Source organism: Mesoplodon densirostris, chromosome 15, assembly GCF_025265405.1.
Source record: "Mesoplodon densirostris isolate mMesDen1 chromosome 15, mMesDen1 primary haplotype, whole genome shotgun sequence".
Lineage (NCBI taxonomy): Eukaryota > Metazoa > Chordata > Mammalia > Artiodactyla > Ziphiidae > Mesoplodon > Mesoplodon densirostris.
The window spans coordinates 23,131,375-23,148,068 of record NC_082675.1 but is presented as its reverse complement, the minus strand read 5'-3'; the positions used below and the strand labels follow the sequence as shown (position 1 = coordinate 23,148,068).

Here is a 16,694-nt window from a genome sequence, read left to right as displayed (position 1 = left end):
AGACCATCAGTGGAAGCCAGGGCCCCTGCCCAGCTGGACCTTGACAAATCAGCCTAGATGCTAGTGCACTTTATTTGCACGTGGTTAGGATGAGCGTCTGAAGCAGCGAGGCAGACAGGCACTTGATGAATTGGTTTTGTTAGGTCAGACTGCACAAGTGGAAATCAATAGCAATTCCTCTGTCACACCAGTTCTCTCGGTGTGTTTGAGATGCAGAGTAGATATGGGGGTGGTGTCCTCCCCTCACGCTGTCAAATTAGCTGAGATCAGGCCCAGGGACAGCTGTCCTGACAGGCAGCAGGAAGACTCTTTCCTCCTGGAGGCATTTGCCAGGGACCCAGCTCAGTGGCAGGCCCATTTTTTTTCTCTGAGCTGCTTAAGCCCAGCCCTTGGCCCTGGAGCGAAGTAAGGTGGGTTGGGTGGCGCTCCTGGGCTTTACCTGCCTTACCTGTTACTGTTTATACAGCCCCTCACACCTTCACTTGTCATCTGTACCTCCTGACCACCTGGAGTTCAGGCTTCACGTTAGCGTCCTGGTTTAAAGGATTTGAGAAGACGGGGGATTTTTGAAAATTTCCAGAATGTAGTGCCAGGTCCAACTTAGTCTCCCTTGAAGAATCACCTCAAGGTGATTTTCCATTTCAGATCATGAGGGCATCCTTTTGGGCTTGCTTTGGAAACAGCTCAGGGGTCATCCAGAATAGTGCTGGCAGACATTCCCCTTCACCTCTTGGGGCCTTGGTTTTCCTACATATGAAGTGGGTACATTGGACCAGATGAATGGTTTCCACTTGGTGCCAATTAGATCCACCGAGGAGGCCCCAGGGTTTAAGATGGGCAGCATTATAAGTGAAGTGGGGTGGAGGCTCTGAACCCTGCCCACTCACTCACTGGGCCCTACCACCCCCATGACTGCTCCTAAGCAGGAATTTTCTAAGTGCCTTCTCTGTACCCTGGCAGAGAACATGACTATCACAGGCATTTCCCAGGAAGCTTTTAAGACCTTGTGCCTCCAAGAGGACTTAAGATTTGAGTGTCTTTGTCTCCAGTCCATGATTGGCAGTGACGGTGGACATGTCAGTTTGAACACTGCACCTGTGCCTCTGTGAGGTGGGTGGGCAGAGCCATTCAAAGGGGCCCCGGCAGCCCAGGGAGGGCAAGTAACATGCCTGGAGCCCATGGATACAGATCCTTTCTGAGTGGCCCTCTGAGATGGCTAGGTGCAGTTTGGAAGAGTAGATACTTGGCAAGAACCTGCCTGTCCCAGCCACACCAGAAGCTTGGGTTAAATAATACAGGGAGAGAAACAAACAATTAAAGTTAAACCCACCAAAAATGCAGGGGGGTGTTGTGTATCCCTTTAACATGATGTCAAGGAATACTTGGTAGCAACATGAGAAACTAAATATTCAAGAATTTTTAAAAAAATTTAAGAATAAATGTGAAAGCAGAATACATGGTAATGCACCATGATTGTGAAAATGTTAGAAAAAAGTTTTTTTTTTGCATTTTTCCAAGTCTGGAAGGGAATGTGCATAACTGAAAATGATGATAAGAGCATGGATGACGATGGTGGTGAGACCACAATTATTTGTAATTAGAATAAAAAGCACTTACTGTGGCCAGAGTTTCTGCCTGGCTCATTCCTTGCATTATCTTGTTTAATCCTCACACAGGTACAGATGAGAAGACCGAGGTACAGAGAGGGTAGGTGGCCTGTCCAAGGTCACACATTTAGCAAGTGACTGAGGGAGGATTTGGTCCCAGGATTGTCTCCTAAAGCCGACTCTTAACCCCGAAGCCACCTACCATTCATTTCCCCCACACCCGCATCCTCTTTACTACTGTTCTTACAAAGAAAGAAAAATACAAGTAGCAGCTGCAGAACAAGATGGGAAATGCCATTTCAGCAGACCAAGCTAATGGGACTTTGATTTCATGTATGTTGGACTGTTTGATATTGTCCCCCAGATCTCAGATGCTCTGAGTTTCATTTTTAAACTTCCTATTTCCAAATTCATGTATCCTTTCCTCTGTGTGTCCAGTCTGCCATTAAGCCCACTGAATGATTCTTCATTTTTGTGTCCAGTCTCTCTAAGGCTGGAGGCTAAGATGGGGCTAGCAGAGGCTGGGGAGCACTGAGACCTGGGAGGGGGCCAGGAGGTGGGAAAGTCAAGGGATCCAGGGTGAATGTGGAAGGGGGGGCAGAGGAGAGGGAATGCAGTGTTAGGCTGCAGTCTAGAGGTCAAGCAGGCTAAGACAATGGGGCTCACTGCCCAGCTTTGCCAGGAAGTCGTGGGGAGATAGCCAGTGGGAAGAATGGGAAATGAGGAAGAGGAGGCAGGAGAGTGGGCCCACCTAAGAAGGAACTTGACATCAAAGAGAAGGAAGAGGGGGCTCAGAGGTGAGGAGGGAGTGTTGGCATCCAGAGCATGTTTATGGGATCTTTAGAAGGAGCGGGGGAGGTGCCTAGGGGACCCACCTTGGGGACACTAGTCCCTAGGGAGGGGAAGGGTGGAGCCAGAGCCCCCGTGGAGCTCTCAGATCAGCCCAGTGGAGCGAGGGGCAGCCTGGCATCAGCTCTTACCTAGATCTCTGTGCCGGGGCAGCAGGGAGGGGCCTTGACCTCAGTCAGAAGCTATTGCAATTCTGCAGGCTGAACCGAGATGAAAAATTCAGTCTAAAGGTTACCATCTCCAGCCCTATGTGTGTGTGTGATGAGGGGTGGAGGGATTGTAAAATGAGCATTAAATTCCAACTTCACATCATACTAGAAATTCTCTTCCAACAATCGATAATCACCAAGAGAATTTTACACAGACTGGCAGAACTGGAGAGCCTTAAAGGGCGTTTAGTCCAGAGTTTTTCAACCTATTTAAAACCCCTAACCTGCCCCAATCTCAGGCCCTGGGATTTCGGATTCCACCTCCTCCCCTGGGGATGGGGAAGTTTGCCCTGCTTAAGAATTCACTGGGCTCCTGGGGGTCTCTCCCAGCCCTGGAGGTGGTGTGGAGCTTCACTTGCTTTGGTCTGAATTACAAAAACAACGGGTCCTTAATTCTAGTTCTCCACATATGAAATTATGACATTGAATATGCTTTGTCTGGCTGCATGAGCCTACCCTCAGCAATCTGACATGTCCCTTAAATGCTCTGCCATCCCGAGGGGGTAATTATGGTTTTCTCCTCCTTAAAATGGTTTTCATAGAAGATCCTGGTAGAAAAAGAGCCTCCAGCAGGATGAGCACCAATCATTCCTGTACACTTAGGATTTTATTTACAGAGATTACACGCAGGCACCCACCCTGTCTCCCATCTCATGGTCTGATCTACTTAGCGTTCTTTCCCATGCACATTCCCAGGCCTCACATGTCCATCCTTTTTATTTTTAATTTGCTCATAAAGGTGGCCAGGGGTGGTGAAAAAAAGCACTGGATGGAGGGTCAAGAGGCTGGGGCCCAGGTTCTAGACTTCAATAAACTGTGTGACCTTATGTCAGTCACTCGGACTCTCTGGGCCTTGATTTCTTCTTGTGCGAAACAGGGATGATCATTCTCTAAGCCCTCTTGCCTCGTGGGGACCAGTAACTGTGAGGGTCAGATGAGGTCACAACTGGGGGACACTCTGAGAGCAGTGAACTTGTTCAGTCGGGAAAGAAGAAAACTGGTGGGCAGCCCTCTGCACTCTGCACTTGTCCAGCCCTGCATTACTCTGCTCTCTTTTAATCACCCTGCCGCAAACCTCTTTGCACAAATCACCTGTTATTTCCGGGGGGGCACATTTCTAAATGTGGGATTCTGGGGTCCCAGGGCCATGAACAGTTTTAGAGCTGCCTCTATCTGTATTTTTGCTGACAGCTCCCACCAGGAGGACAGAATCGGGGATGGCTTTTACCTCCGTGGGCAAGTTCTGTCATGAAACAGCCTTCCCCACAGGCCCCTGCCTCTAGGGAGCCTCGGGAACAGTCGAGCTGAGACCCCTTTGGATGGGAGTTTGATTAGTGGCAGGTGAGGCTGCTGTCTGTTCCTGTGACAGGCTCACCAGGTCCACATGACGATGGGCAGAGCCCCGCCCCCAGGTCCAGTCAGCCTGTCACAGGAGAGGAGCAACAGGTGAGGACCAGCTGGGAGACCTGCTAAAGGGGATGCATGTGGCTTGTTACACCTGGAAAACCAGACTCCCCCGCTCGGGAGGGGTGTGCACAAAAAGGCATTGGTTCCTCCCCGAGAGTCGTAACTCAGAGTAACATGCAATGGGCAGGCCAGAACTTTTCCTTGGGGATCTGGGGCTTCTGAATGGCCAGTGGCCTATTTCGCTTTTGCCATTCAGAGCAGGGCCCAGGCTCTGGGGTCAGAAGCCAGCTGGCCTCAGCCCCTGTCTGTCTGTGTGACTCTGAGCAAGGTGGCCTCACCTCTCCGAGCCACAGACAGTTGTCTTGTCTGTAAATTGGAGATGCTGGCAGGATGGCTGGGATAAGGCGTGCACAGTCGTGGCCTGCTGTGAGGTGGCCAGTGAACTCGCAGGGCCCTGCTCACAGGGACCCAGGTGAGGGGTGGCGGGTGCCTCCCACCAATGCTCCAGCCAGCTTTCTGGGCACCCCACGTCTCACCCCCTCAGCACAGCTGCCCTGACTCCTCCAGGGCAGTCTTCCCAGAGGCCTCTGGGCTCAGGATGACCGAGACACACAGGAGCCAGAGAGAGAAGAGGACAGGCACAAGTCAGCCTGGTAAGTGTGTGCTGGGTGCCCTGGGAGCCCAGAGGAGGTGCCCAGGGGACTGTAAACTACCTCACTGAATCCTTGAAACAAAGCCAGTGATAGGTGTGATTATAAGCCCCATTTAGCAGGTTAGTCGCTTGATCGTGGCTAAGTCAGGATTCAAACCCAGGTTTGCCAGCCTCCAAAGTCCCTATTTTCAGCCTCTTGGTTTTCCTACCTCTCTATAGCTTGGCACTTGAACAGGAAGCCACAATACTCTACAAGCGGTTGGCTTAGCATGAAAAAGAGGACCTATCACCTCCTCCGTTCTAAACACCATACTTCTGATGATACCACCTCTCTAATAGAGTCATTCCATTGACAGAGGGGCAGGGGATAGGAGAGGAGAGTAGAAAGCCGGGCAGGACCTATTTTCCAAGTCCCCACTCTGCCACAGTCTCCCCTGTCTGCCAGTGGAAGGAAAGGATAATCATTGGAGGGTGCAGTTTGAAGGAGGGGTTTCATAAGGAAAGCTTAGTGAACCAAGGAGACAAAGCATCTCGTGGAATTTCAGCCCCAGGGCAGGAAGTGGCTTCTCTGTTGGAAGCCTATAGAGGAGGGAGACAGAAGTCTGCTTAGACATCAGGAAGGAAGGAAGATGGACGGAAGCAGAGGACCCTGTTACACAGTGAAAGGTGTGGGGAAAAGATAAGGTCTGCCTGAGGAAGACACGAGGCTGCTGGGTTTACAACAGTGTTAGAGACACCGAAAACAAGATTGTCAAGGGACACCGAGGGGAACACAAGAAAGCGATCCGTCCTCAGAGGGATGGAAAGGAGGTAGGGAACATGGTTTTAAAGCAGCTGGGACAACGGCAGTGTCGGGGAGGGGTCACTTGGATGACTCAGCGGTACAGTCATCCCCAAAGCTCTCAGCCATCATTTTGTGGACTGAATATGCTAATTAGGCACAGGTCCCTAGAGACTGTGCAGGGAGCACCCCCCCACCATTAACTTGCTGGCTTAAGCAATGTAACAAAACTACCCCTGACAGGCCTGTGCTAAGCACAGCACAAGCCTTATCCCGCATGTCTTCCCAAGCACCTTGTGAGGTCTCATCATCGTTATCCCATTTTCCACATGAGGAAACTGAGGCTCACAGAGGAGAAGCAACCCGCCCAAAGTCTCCTGGCTGTAGAGGCGCAGAGCCGGAGTTCAAACTCGGGCATGTTCTGCTTCCATAATCCATGTGTTTTTGTTGTTGTTGGTGGTGGTCATACCACGCAGCTCACGGGATCTTGGTTCCCCGACCAGGGATTGAACCCGCGCCCTTGGCAGTGAAAGCGCAAAGTCCTGGTTAGGACTAGACCGCCAGGGAATCCCCATAATCCATGTTTAAGCACAAGATGAGACAGCAAAGGGCCCTATTTGGAAGGTGTATTAAGTGAGGTTTGAGGTAGCCTAGATCTTAAATGTCAGGCTGAGAAATTTGAACTTGATCTTATAGGTAGTGGGGAGCTATTAAAGGCGTTTGAGCAGGGGAGTTGACCTGGCAGCCTTCTGAGGGTTCAGTGGAGAGGAAGGGTCCAGAGCAGTCGAGGAAGTTTCCATGTAGGAGTCCTGAAGGCAGGATAAGCCAGGAGCAGCAGGAAGGGAGTCAGCACCCTTGTACTCACAGACTGTCGATGGAAGAGCTCCCAGCCAACGCTCTCTGCATTCCATCATTGCCCTGTCCTTGATGCCGGCTGGAGCCTGCCCTTGGCTTTCAGTCTGTGCATAAATCCAAGCATATCAGGCCAAGGCCTCAGTGAAAAGGGAAAAATGATTTTTACACGGTGTGGTGGATATAAGCTCCAGAGCCAACTGCCCTGTTTTTGAACCTCTGCTCCACTCTCACTAGCTGTGTTACCCTAGGCAAGACACTTAACCTCTCTGAGCCTCATTTTCCACCTGTAAAATGGGGTGGAGGGCAGTGCCCACCTCGGATTGAGGATCCAGTGATACAGGGCATGTTAATGGCATGGGGCCCAGGCCTGGTCCTGGGTGAATGCCTGGAAAAGGCAGGTGTGTGTGTGTGTGTGTGTGTGTGTGTGCGCGCGTGTGTGTGTGTGATATCTTCTGAGTGGGCCAATGCCCGCCTGGAAAAGGCAGGTGTGTGTGTGTGTGTGTGTGTGTGTGTGTGTGTGTGTGATCTTCTGAGTGGGCCAATGCCCGCCCCTGGTACAGAGTGTTCATCCTTTCCTAACACTCAAGAAGCTGCCATTACCTCCATCTTGCCTGGGAATTTGTATTCCCTCCAACTTTGCACATTGCTCAGACATTTATTTTATTTGTTTGTTTGTTTGTTTTTTAACATCTTTATTGGAGTATAATCACTTTACAATGTTGTGTTAGTTTCTACTGTATAACAAAGTGAATCAGCTATATGTATACATATATCCCCACATCCCCTCACTCTTGCATCTCCCTCCCACCCTCCCTATCCCACACCTCTAGGTGGTCACAAAGCACCGAGCTGATCTCCCCTCCCCGTGCAATACAGCTGCTTCCCACTAGCTATTTTACATTTGGTAGTGTATATATGTCCATGCCACTCTCTCACTTCGTCCCAGCTTACCCTTCCCCCTCCCCATGTCCTCAAGTCCATTCTCTACGTGCTCAGACATTTTAAATTCATTGATTTCTGTCCCTTCCTCAGAAGACTTCAAGCTCATCTGTAGGACAGTCCGTGTTCCTTGTTGTTGGAAGGGCTGGCTGCATCATGGGATGGAATCTATTTCTTTTTAGTAACTTACATTGGCCCCCCTCTACCTTCTTACAAAAGCAGTAACGTGCTTGGTGTGGGTCACACAAATAAGCAAAGAAAGAAAAACCAGCAGAAATAATCGCTGTTAGGATTTTAGTTCTCATCCTTCTAGCATTATTTTAGAAAAAGGAATATAAACATTGGTTTTCTACAAAAATGAGATCATTTGACACATGCTGTTCTCACCATTTTTTCAGTTAATAAGACATTGTGAACATTTTTCCAGTTCTCGTCTGCATCCTTTAACAGGCAAATGCATGTCTAGTTATCTTTATTTTGCAAATTGGATCTTGCAGAGCCCCAAGGAGTGGATGCAGGTATACACGGCCCGAAGCCTCCATTAAGACAGCATTTACATCTGGCTTCTCCCTCTGGTGGCCCTATTTCCTATCCTTCCTTTGTCAAACTGAAGGATATTAACCCCAAGGGCATTCCTTAATAAACCTCCTGCACCCTAACTTCCAGCCCAGAGTCTGCTTCCCAGGGAACCCAGCCTGTGATAGGTGGCATTCTTGTGTTTACCGTGGACTAGCCTAGAATGCTCTGAGGGCTGGGCCTTCCTTCTTTCTTTGAGCTGCCGGGACAAATTGGACTCCATCCAGAGCTGAAAAGTTTTGAGCCTTGGCAGGCTGCCCTGGAGTGCCAGAAGTTTCCAGGGTGGCCCCTAGCTGGGTTAATTAAGCAGACAGCTGGGTGAGGATTTACTGTAAGTAATCTTTACTCCCCTTGACACCCCTCCAAGGTGACATCTCCAGAAATAATAAGAATCATAGCTGTCATTGTGAATATCACGGTGAGTATTTTACAGATGAGGAAACCAACTCAGAGAGGGTAAGTAACTTGGCTGACTTTACACAGCTAGTGAGTGGTGGGGCTTTAATTCTAACGCAGGACTGTCCATTCTAAAGTTAGTGCTCTTCAGCAAAGGAAACCATAAACAAGACCAAAAGACAACCCTCAGAATGGGAGAAAATATTTGCAAATGAAGCAACTGACAAAGGATTAATCTCCAAAATTTATAAGCAGCTCATGCAGCTCAATAACAAAAAAACAAACAACCCAATCCAAAAATGGGCAGAAGACCTAAATAGACATTTCTCCACAGAAGATATACAGACTGTCAACAAACACATGAAAGGATGCTCAACATCTTCACTCATTAGAGAAATGCAAATCAAAACTACAATGAGATATCATCTCACACCAGTCAGAATGGCCATCATCAAAAAATCTAGAAACAATAAATGCTGGAGAGGGTGTGGAAAAAGGGAACACTCTTGCACTGCTGGTGGGAATGTGAATTGGTACAGCCACTATGGAGAACGGTATGGAGGTTCCTTAAAAAACTACAAATAGAACTACCATATGACCCAGCAATCCCACTACTGGGCATATACCCTGAGAAAACCATAATTCAAAAAGAGACATGTACCAAAATGTTCATAGCAGCCCTATTTACAATAGCCCGGAGATGGAAACAACCTAAGTGTCTGTCCATCATTGGATGAATGGATAAAGAAGATGTGGCACATATATACAATGGAATATTACTCAGCCATAAAAAGAAACGAAATTGAGCTATTTGTAATGAGGTGGATGGACCTAGAGTCTGTCATACAGAGTGAAGTAAGTCAGAAAGAGAAAGACAAATACTGTATGCTGACACATATTTATGGAATTTAAGAAAAAAATGTCATGAAGAACACAGGGGTAAGACAGGAATAAAGACACAGACCTACTAGAAAATGGACTTGAGGATATGGGGAGGGGGAAGGGTAAGCTGTGACAAAGTGAAAGAGCGGCATGGACATATATACACTACCAAACGTAAGGTAGATAGCTAGTGGGAAGCAGCCGCATAGCACAGGGAGATCAACTTGGTGCTTTGTGACCGCCTGGAGGGGTGGGATAGGGAGGGTGGGAGGGGATATGGGAACATATGTATATGTATAATTGATTAAATTTGTTATAAAAAAATAAATAAAAATAAATAAAAATAAAAAATAAAATAATAATAAAATAAATAAATAAATAAAATTAGTGCTCTTTACACTTCACTAGAGCTATTCAGTAGGAATAATATCAATAATATGACCTTTTGGATTGTTGTTATTGTTCAAATTAAATGACATGTGAACTGCTGAGCACCGAGTACAATGCCTGGCTCATAGTAAATGGTTGATAAATGTAAATCATTAATCAGAACCCCACCCCCACCCCAGGGGCTTCCCTTTCTTCTTAGAATGAAATCCAGGACCTCCCTGGTGGCACAGTGGTTAAGAATCCGCCTGCCAATGCAAGGGACATGGGTTCAAGCCCTGGTCCGGGAAGATTCCACATGCCGCGGAGCAACTAAGCCTGTGTTCCACAACTACTGAGCCTGCGCTCTTGAGCCCACAAGCCTAGAGCCCATGCTCCGCAACAAGAGAAGCCATGGCAATGAGAAGCCCGTGCACTGCAATGAAGAGTAGTCCCCGCTCGCCGCACCTAGAGAAAGCCCGCGTGCACCAACAAAGACCCAACGCAGCCAAAAATAAACAAATAAATAAATTTATTAAAAAAACAAACAAAAAAGAATGAAATCCAAACTCTTTTAGTGTGGCCTACAAGACCACACAGCATCTGACCCTGTCATTCCCTCTCTTCCTTCAGTACAGTGACTAAACCAAACTCACGTCTACCTCAGGGCCTTCGCACTTGCTGTTCTCATTTACTGGAATGCTCTTACTCTGGGTCTTTACCTGACTGATATTTCTATTCAAATCGCAGCTCAAATGTCATCTCCATAGAGAAGACTTCCTTGACCATTTAATGTTGCTCTTCAAACCTGAGTCACTCCCTATATGTTACCCAGTTTTATTTTCTTCATAGCCCTTAACATGAGCTATAATTCTTATTTACTTTCTTGTTTACTGTCTGTCTCACCTTAAGCTCCAAGAGGTTAAAGGTCTTTCTGGTTCTCCACTATTTGCCCAAGGTCTAGGACAGTGCCAGGAAGAATAGGCACTCAACAGAGATGTATTGGTTGAATGAATGAATGAATGAATGGTTTCTACCAGTTTGAAGAGATGTTTCTGAATACAAGAGAGAAGCTAGAGGAATGGGACATCAGCATAAAACTCTTTGCCCAGAGAGCAGTCCTACTTGCTCAGAGCTATACCAGATGCTAACTTCTGAAGACAATTTCAGAGACCTTCTGGAACTTGCTTTATGAGGCACCTAAGCAATTAGCTTTTCCTGACACCTGTGCAAGGGAACCAGGTGCAGAGTCCTTGGGGCTTTCTAACTGTAAAGACAGCTCTTGTCTCCAGAACATGCCTCCAGCTGAGCTTGGGACAGAGGTGAATTTTTTTTCCAGCAATAAACAGCTTCTCTGTGTCAGTCTGAGGAGGGTGCTAATTCTCACTTCCCCCACCTTTGGGCAGACCCACCCAGCCCTGGGTAGGTCCAGCTCCCATTTGGCAGTGCCAATCAAGGACAAGTGCCCACTGGGACCTCAGGAAGAGGAGCCCTGGGCCACCCAGCAGCCGGGTTCCAGGCCTGGAGCCAGGGCTGGGGGCTCACATTTTTCATCTCTCTGTGATCAAGCTCTTTCCTCCTTTTACTTATACCCCCACATTATGAAGAGCGTACATGCTTGACGCAGAAAACTTAGAACTCATGGGGAAATACAATGGAAAAGAAAATAGTTCAGCCAGTTCACCACGGTGAACAATTTGGTGTGAGCATTTCCTCTTTTTTTTGGCCACACCTCACTGCTTGAGGGATCTTAGTTCCCCGACCAGGGATTGAACCCAGGCCCACGGCAGTGAAAGCGCTGAGTCTTAAAAAATGTATCATGCTTGGGCTTCCCTGGTGGCGTAGTGGTTAAGAATCTGTCTGCCAATGCAGGGGACACGGGTTTGAGCCTTGGTCCAGGAAGATCCCACATGCTGCAGAGCAACTAAGCCCATGTGCCACAACTACTGAGCCTGCGCTCTGGAGCCTGCAAGCCACAACCACTGAGCCTGCGTGCCACAACTACTGAAGCCCGCGCACCTAGAGCCTGTGCTCTGCAACAAGAGAAGCCACAATGAGAAGTCCCCGCACTGCAACAAAGAGTAGCCCCCGCTCACCACAACTAGAGAAAGCCTGTGCACAGCAACAAAGACCCAACATAGCCAAGAATAAAAACAAATAAATTTAAAAATGTATCATGGTGTATAGGAATTTGTGACCTCCTTTTTTCACTTAGCTTTATATTTTGACTGTTTTATCTGAGCATTTGCCTTAAACATTTTTTACTGAATTGCTTTCTTTGCTATAAAATATTTTTATTAGAACATCAGTATCTGCTTGTTGCAAGAAAAAGTCAACCACTGTTGCACAAAGTGCAGGTTTGAAATACTAGCCCTCAGGTGTGTTTTCCCAGGAGAATTTAGTGCACATCCTGCAGTACTCTGTGTGTACCCTTATCAATGTGCATGTGTCTACATAAGTGAGATCAAACTAAACAACTAAACATACCGTTTTGCAGCTTGATTTCGTTCACTTTTCAACTACACACTGAGTCACCTCAGTCTTTTTTTTTTTGTCTGCATAGATTTCTGTGGTATGAATCTACCTTGTATTTAACCACTCCCCTATTGAAGGGCGTTTTTCTTCTTTTTTAATTCCGAACAATGCTCCAATGACTTTTTGTGTGGGTTCATGTGCACATGGGATTCTGGAGTATTTTTCTAGATGTGGAAGATCAAGGTCAAAAGCAACAAACATTTAAATAAAAGATATCGACAAGGTACCCTCCAAAATCACTGTCCCAATGCCTGTGGGCAGTGCTTCTTCACTAAAATACTGGTGCTGCTAATCTTTTCCATCTTTGTTCATCTGATGTGCGAAAAATGGTATTTCATTTTGTTTCTTTATTAGTGAAACTGGGCATCTTTTCATGTTTGTGGCCATTTGTATTCCTTAATTGCCTATTCCTGTCATTCACCCCAGCTTCTACTTAGTCTTATGGATTTGGAAGACTGCTTCATATTAGTGAGGTTGGATATGCCATGTTTGTTGGATATTTCCTTCATATTGAGGTTGGATATGCCGTGTTTGTTAGATATTGTCTCCCAGCTAAAACTTGGTTTTAAATGACTGCATATTTCACCTCAATAGTAATTCCTGTTTTGGATATTTCATAACCCCCACCCCCCACCCCCCACCCATTATAAACAACATGATGAACATCTCTTGTGGACCTTTTTCTTTTTTTTTTTTTTTTAGGAAAAGTTGCTAGAAGTGGAATTTATTGGATCAAGGGTATGTATATTAAGGATCTTAATACATATGTACAAAATATCCTCCAGGAAATGGTACCACTGCACACACTCTTTCCAGTAGTGCATCTGTGCCAATTTTCCATATCATTTCTTTTGGCTGTGCCATGCAGCATACGGGATCTTAGTTCCCCCACCCAGGGATCGAATCCGTGCCCCCTGCAGTGGAAGCGCATAGTCGTAACCACTGGACCGCCAGGGAATTCCCCCTCTGGTTTTTAGGGAAGAATCCTTCCTTGTCCCTTTCCTTGCTTCTGGTGGTTGCTGGCAATCTCTGGCATTCCTTGGCCTGTGAAAGCTCAACTCCAATCTCTGTTGCTGTCTTCATATGGCCTTCTTAAAAGGGCACCAGTCATTGGATTTAGGGCCCACCCCAACCTATTATGACCTCATCTTAATTTAACTAATTACATCTGCAAAGACCCTAGTTCCAAATAAGGTCACATTCTGAGGTTCTGGGTGGAAAATATTCAATCCCCTAAAATAAGTAAAACAGGGTTTATTATTTTAATGTTTGGCTCTTATTGAAAGGACACCCCCACACCCCCCCACCCCCACACCCCCCCACCCCCACATACCCACACCCACACACCCACACCTCAACAGCCCAGAAATGCTGATGACAAATAATGGGGCTTTTTTTTTTTTTTTTTTTTTTTGGCTGGGCCGCACTGCATGCAGGATCTTCCCCGATCAGGGATCGAACCTGCACCCGCTGCAGTGGGAGCAGAGAGCCTTAACCACTGGACCACCAGGGAAGTCCAATAAAGGGGCATTTTAATGTAGAATGGCTTAGAAATACGCTTGCTGCTTGGGCTGAATGTGCCCCGAGACAAGTGATCAACTAAGCTCATTCTAACTCTGCTGCCCTGAGCTCATCATCAGGTGCTCAAGAATAATGTAGAATAACTCTTCGAGAATGCTCCCTGCTTTACTGTTTCTCACCAGCACGTTGCCCTCAAATCGTTGGGAACAGTGTAAAGTAAGTGACAATCTTCAACCTCCAGAGTGTTCCTCTATTAATGCTGAAATCATTCTTAGAATCAGTCTTAGAATGAACCTCTACTTTGGTTCAGGTCTTGATTTGGCCCCCAGAGCTGTACTACCTTTGGCAGGTCACGATTTCTCAAGGGCTTGACTTCATCTTCATTAAGATATGCCTCAGGTAGGGCAAACTGGGCAACTCCTAAGTTCTCTCCTACCCCTGTGTTTCCCGACCTGACTCTTCCCCGTTAGTTGCTGGTGGTTGATCCAGCTCTGGCCCAATCAAGCCAAGCTCCAGGTGAAATATGGCGGACAGGTGAGTCACTCATCTTCCCAGGCCAGTTACCAAACAACTACTCTACTCCTGTTCAGCACATCCCAGTGCTCTCCATGGCTACTCCCAGCCATGCTGCATGCTTTCCAACGTCCCTTACAGCCATCAGAAGATGAGCGCTGGCCCAGAGAGGTACGCCAGCTTACCCAAAGATACTCAGCAAGTTAAAGGCAGAATGGAGACTAAATCTTCAGGCCATGGTTTGTTCCTCCGCTGGATCCATGGAGCTTCCCTAGGGCCAAGCCAGTTAGCTATCCTCTGCCTGACTTAAGAATGGAGTTATTGGTTTAGAAGCCAAAGCTGAAGATAACATCACCAACTCTAGCTCATGGTTTGAAAACTAGAATTCTTCTTTGGAAGTTAATGAGAAACCCAAAATAATGGAATTTGTCCTTCAGATGTTCGCAGAGGACTTTGAAGTGGTGTCAAATAACTGTTAAGTGAAGATCAGGTAGTTAAAAAGCACCCCATGCAGAAGCAGGTCTCAAGGACAATTTACATTTATTTGTTGATGACCCTGACTAAACATACTTCAAACATAGCAGAAGTTAAAGAGTCTGTCAGGTGACGTCATCTCCTGCCAACAGCTAAAGGTGGCCCGTGTAGAGTGACATGAGCTTCATCTTCAAGCTGAGGCCCTGACTCTGGGCAAACAGCTGGTGGGTGGACCTGGTCCTTCTGGCCTGGATTGGGGCCTCCGAGGAACTACGCCTTGTTCTCATACTTGTGCTTGATGTGTTTCCATAGCTTCTGCATTTTAAAGACAAGAACCACAAACTTAGTTTTGCCTCTCACATTTTGTAAGTCCTCCCACTGCCCTGGTCTCTAAAACAAACCTGAGAGAAACATGTACCACATCCTGACAGTTTGCAGTGGGCAAACTGGAAGCAGTACTAGGCTTGATGTACATTCCTAACATTTACAGAATGCTCTGATGCTCTCAATCAGTGTGTGAAGTAAGTGGGAAGGCATGATCTCACTTTACAGGAAACAGGTAGAGAGACTGAGGGACCTACCCCCAGAGCACACAATTATTAAGGAACAGAGGCTGGAGAATGTCTCATTTCTTCAACTCCCAGGTATTACTCAAGAGGTCCTAAGTGCATGGTCCCCAAATACTTCACATTGAGCCATTTAAAAAATTTCCTCAGACTTATGATCCTTGAGTCAGGAACTAGCTGTATTCTCATTCCTAAAAGCAACAAAGATGGGTGGGTTATGACAACATCCTGAGATGCCTTCCCCACACATTGGAAATGGCCAGAGGAACTGCTTGAAGATGACCAGTAGCAGCACTTTCATAAGGGCAGAAAATTGACCTGGCCACAGGCAGTACATCAGTGGACAGAGCCTGCCTGGGCTGTAGGGCCAGACAGCTTCAAGTTAAAAACAGAGTGAGTGGCGGCACAGGCCTTATTTGTCCGAGACCTTCCCCAGTATGAGCCACAATTTAACGATAGAAAGCAGGCAAGGCATCCAGCACAGTGCCTGGCACACAGTGAGTCTAAAAAGTGCTGTTATTCTCTATCTTATGCTTCCACTTTCTCGTGAGGAATGTAACAAATGCCATTTTTTGAGAGTACCACCTACCAGGTACTGTGGCACCTTGCCTGCATCTCATATAATCCTCACAATTCCCTGAGATAGTTACTATTATTATCATTTCTATTCCACAGATAAAAGTGAAGCTCAGACAGGTTAAGAAACTTGCCCACCTTAATGCCACAGTTATTAATTGATAAGGCCCAGTATTCCCATCCAGGGCTCTCTGATTTCATACCCACCCTACTCTTAACCATTATTAATACCACCGCTGGCAGCATGGAAAGACTTTGGAACTGAAAAGTGTTATCTGAAAAGGCCAGCCACGGTATCTAAAGAGTTGTTCTTTTCACGACCGTCGCCCGCTCAAATCTGCCCTTGAAACCTTCAGAGGAGATAGGGGGTTCCGGGTCCAGCCCTGACTTGCCTCTAACTCCCTGGTAATGTGGCCCTAACAAGTCCTTTGCTCTCATTAGGTTAGTCTTCGCTTCTGCAAATGGACAAGTGGGTGTATGGGGCGGGAGACAGCAATACTTAAAACCCCTGCAAAGTGGGATCTATTGACCCCGTTTAACGTTTTAGGATTCACACCGGGCGGAGCGAACAGACGGCAGTCTGCAGACAGAAGACACCCAGGGATACACCCCGCTCCTCGTAAAGGTAGACTGAATCCCGCCCCACCCCCACTCTCACTGTCACCCCTCAGAGGGACCCAAGGTCAGGGACGGCCCAGGCCCTCACCCCTTCGTTGATGTGTTCGTAGATCGCGTCCGCGCCTTGATCGAAGGCGCGCTCGAAGATTACGGCGCCCACGGCTATGGTGAGGGCAAAGGTAGAGGTCCTGCGGAACAGCAGGGAGTACAACCTCGCAGTCAACGTCGGTACCGCCATGTTTGTCCGCTGCCGAACTAGCGCCACCGCGCATGCACCGCGACCGAGCTTTCTCTCCAAAGGTCCTCAACGTGTAATGCTTTATGGGATTTGTAGTTCTTCTGGATCTCAGCGCTCGTCGTTTTGAAGTATGG

The 16,694-nt window shown here is 47.3% G+C and overlaps 1 protein-coding gene across 1 annotated transcript; it reads right to left on the bottom strand.

The window, feature by feature from the left end:
- Positions 1–14,611: 14,611 nt before the first annotated feature.
- LOC132502886 (cytochrome b-c1 complex subunit 9) lies at positions 14,612–16,587 on the bottom strand. The gene is made up of 2 exons (XM_060119147.1): positions 16,411–16,587; positions 14,612–14,877 (listed from the first exon to the last, which is right to left on the bottom strand). Exons 1-2 carry the CDS (start codon positions 16,558–16,560, stop codon positions 14,833–14,835), a joined length of 195 nt encoding a protein of 64 aa, XP_059975130.1. The 5' UTR covers positions 16,561–16,587; the 3' UTR covers positions 14,612–14,832.
- Between the last annotated feature and the right edge of the window lie 107 nt (positions 16,588–16,694).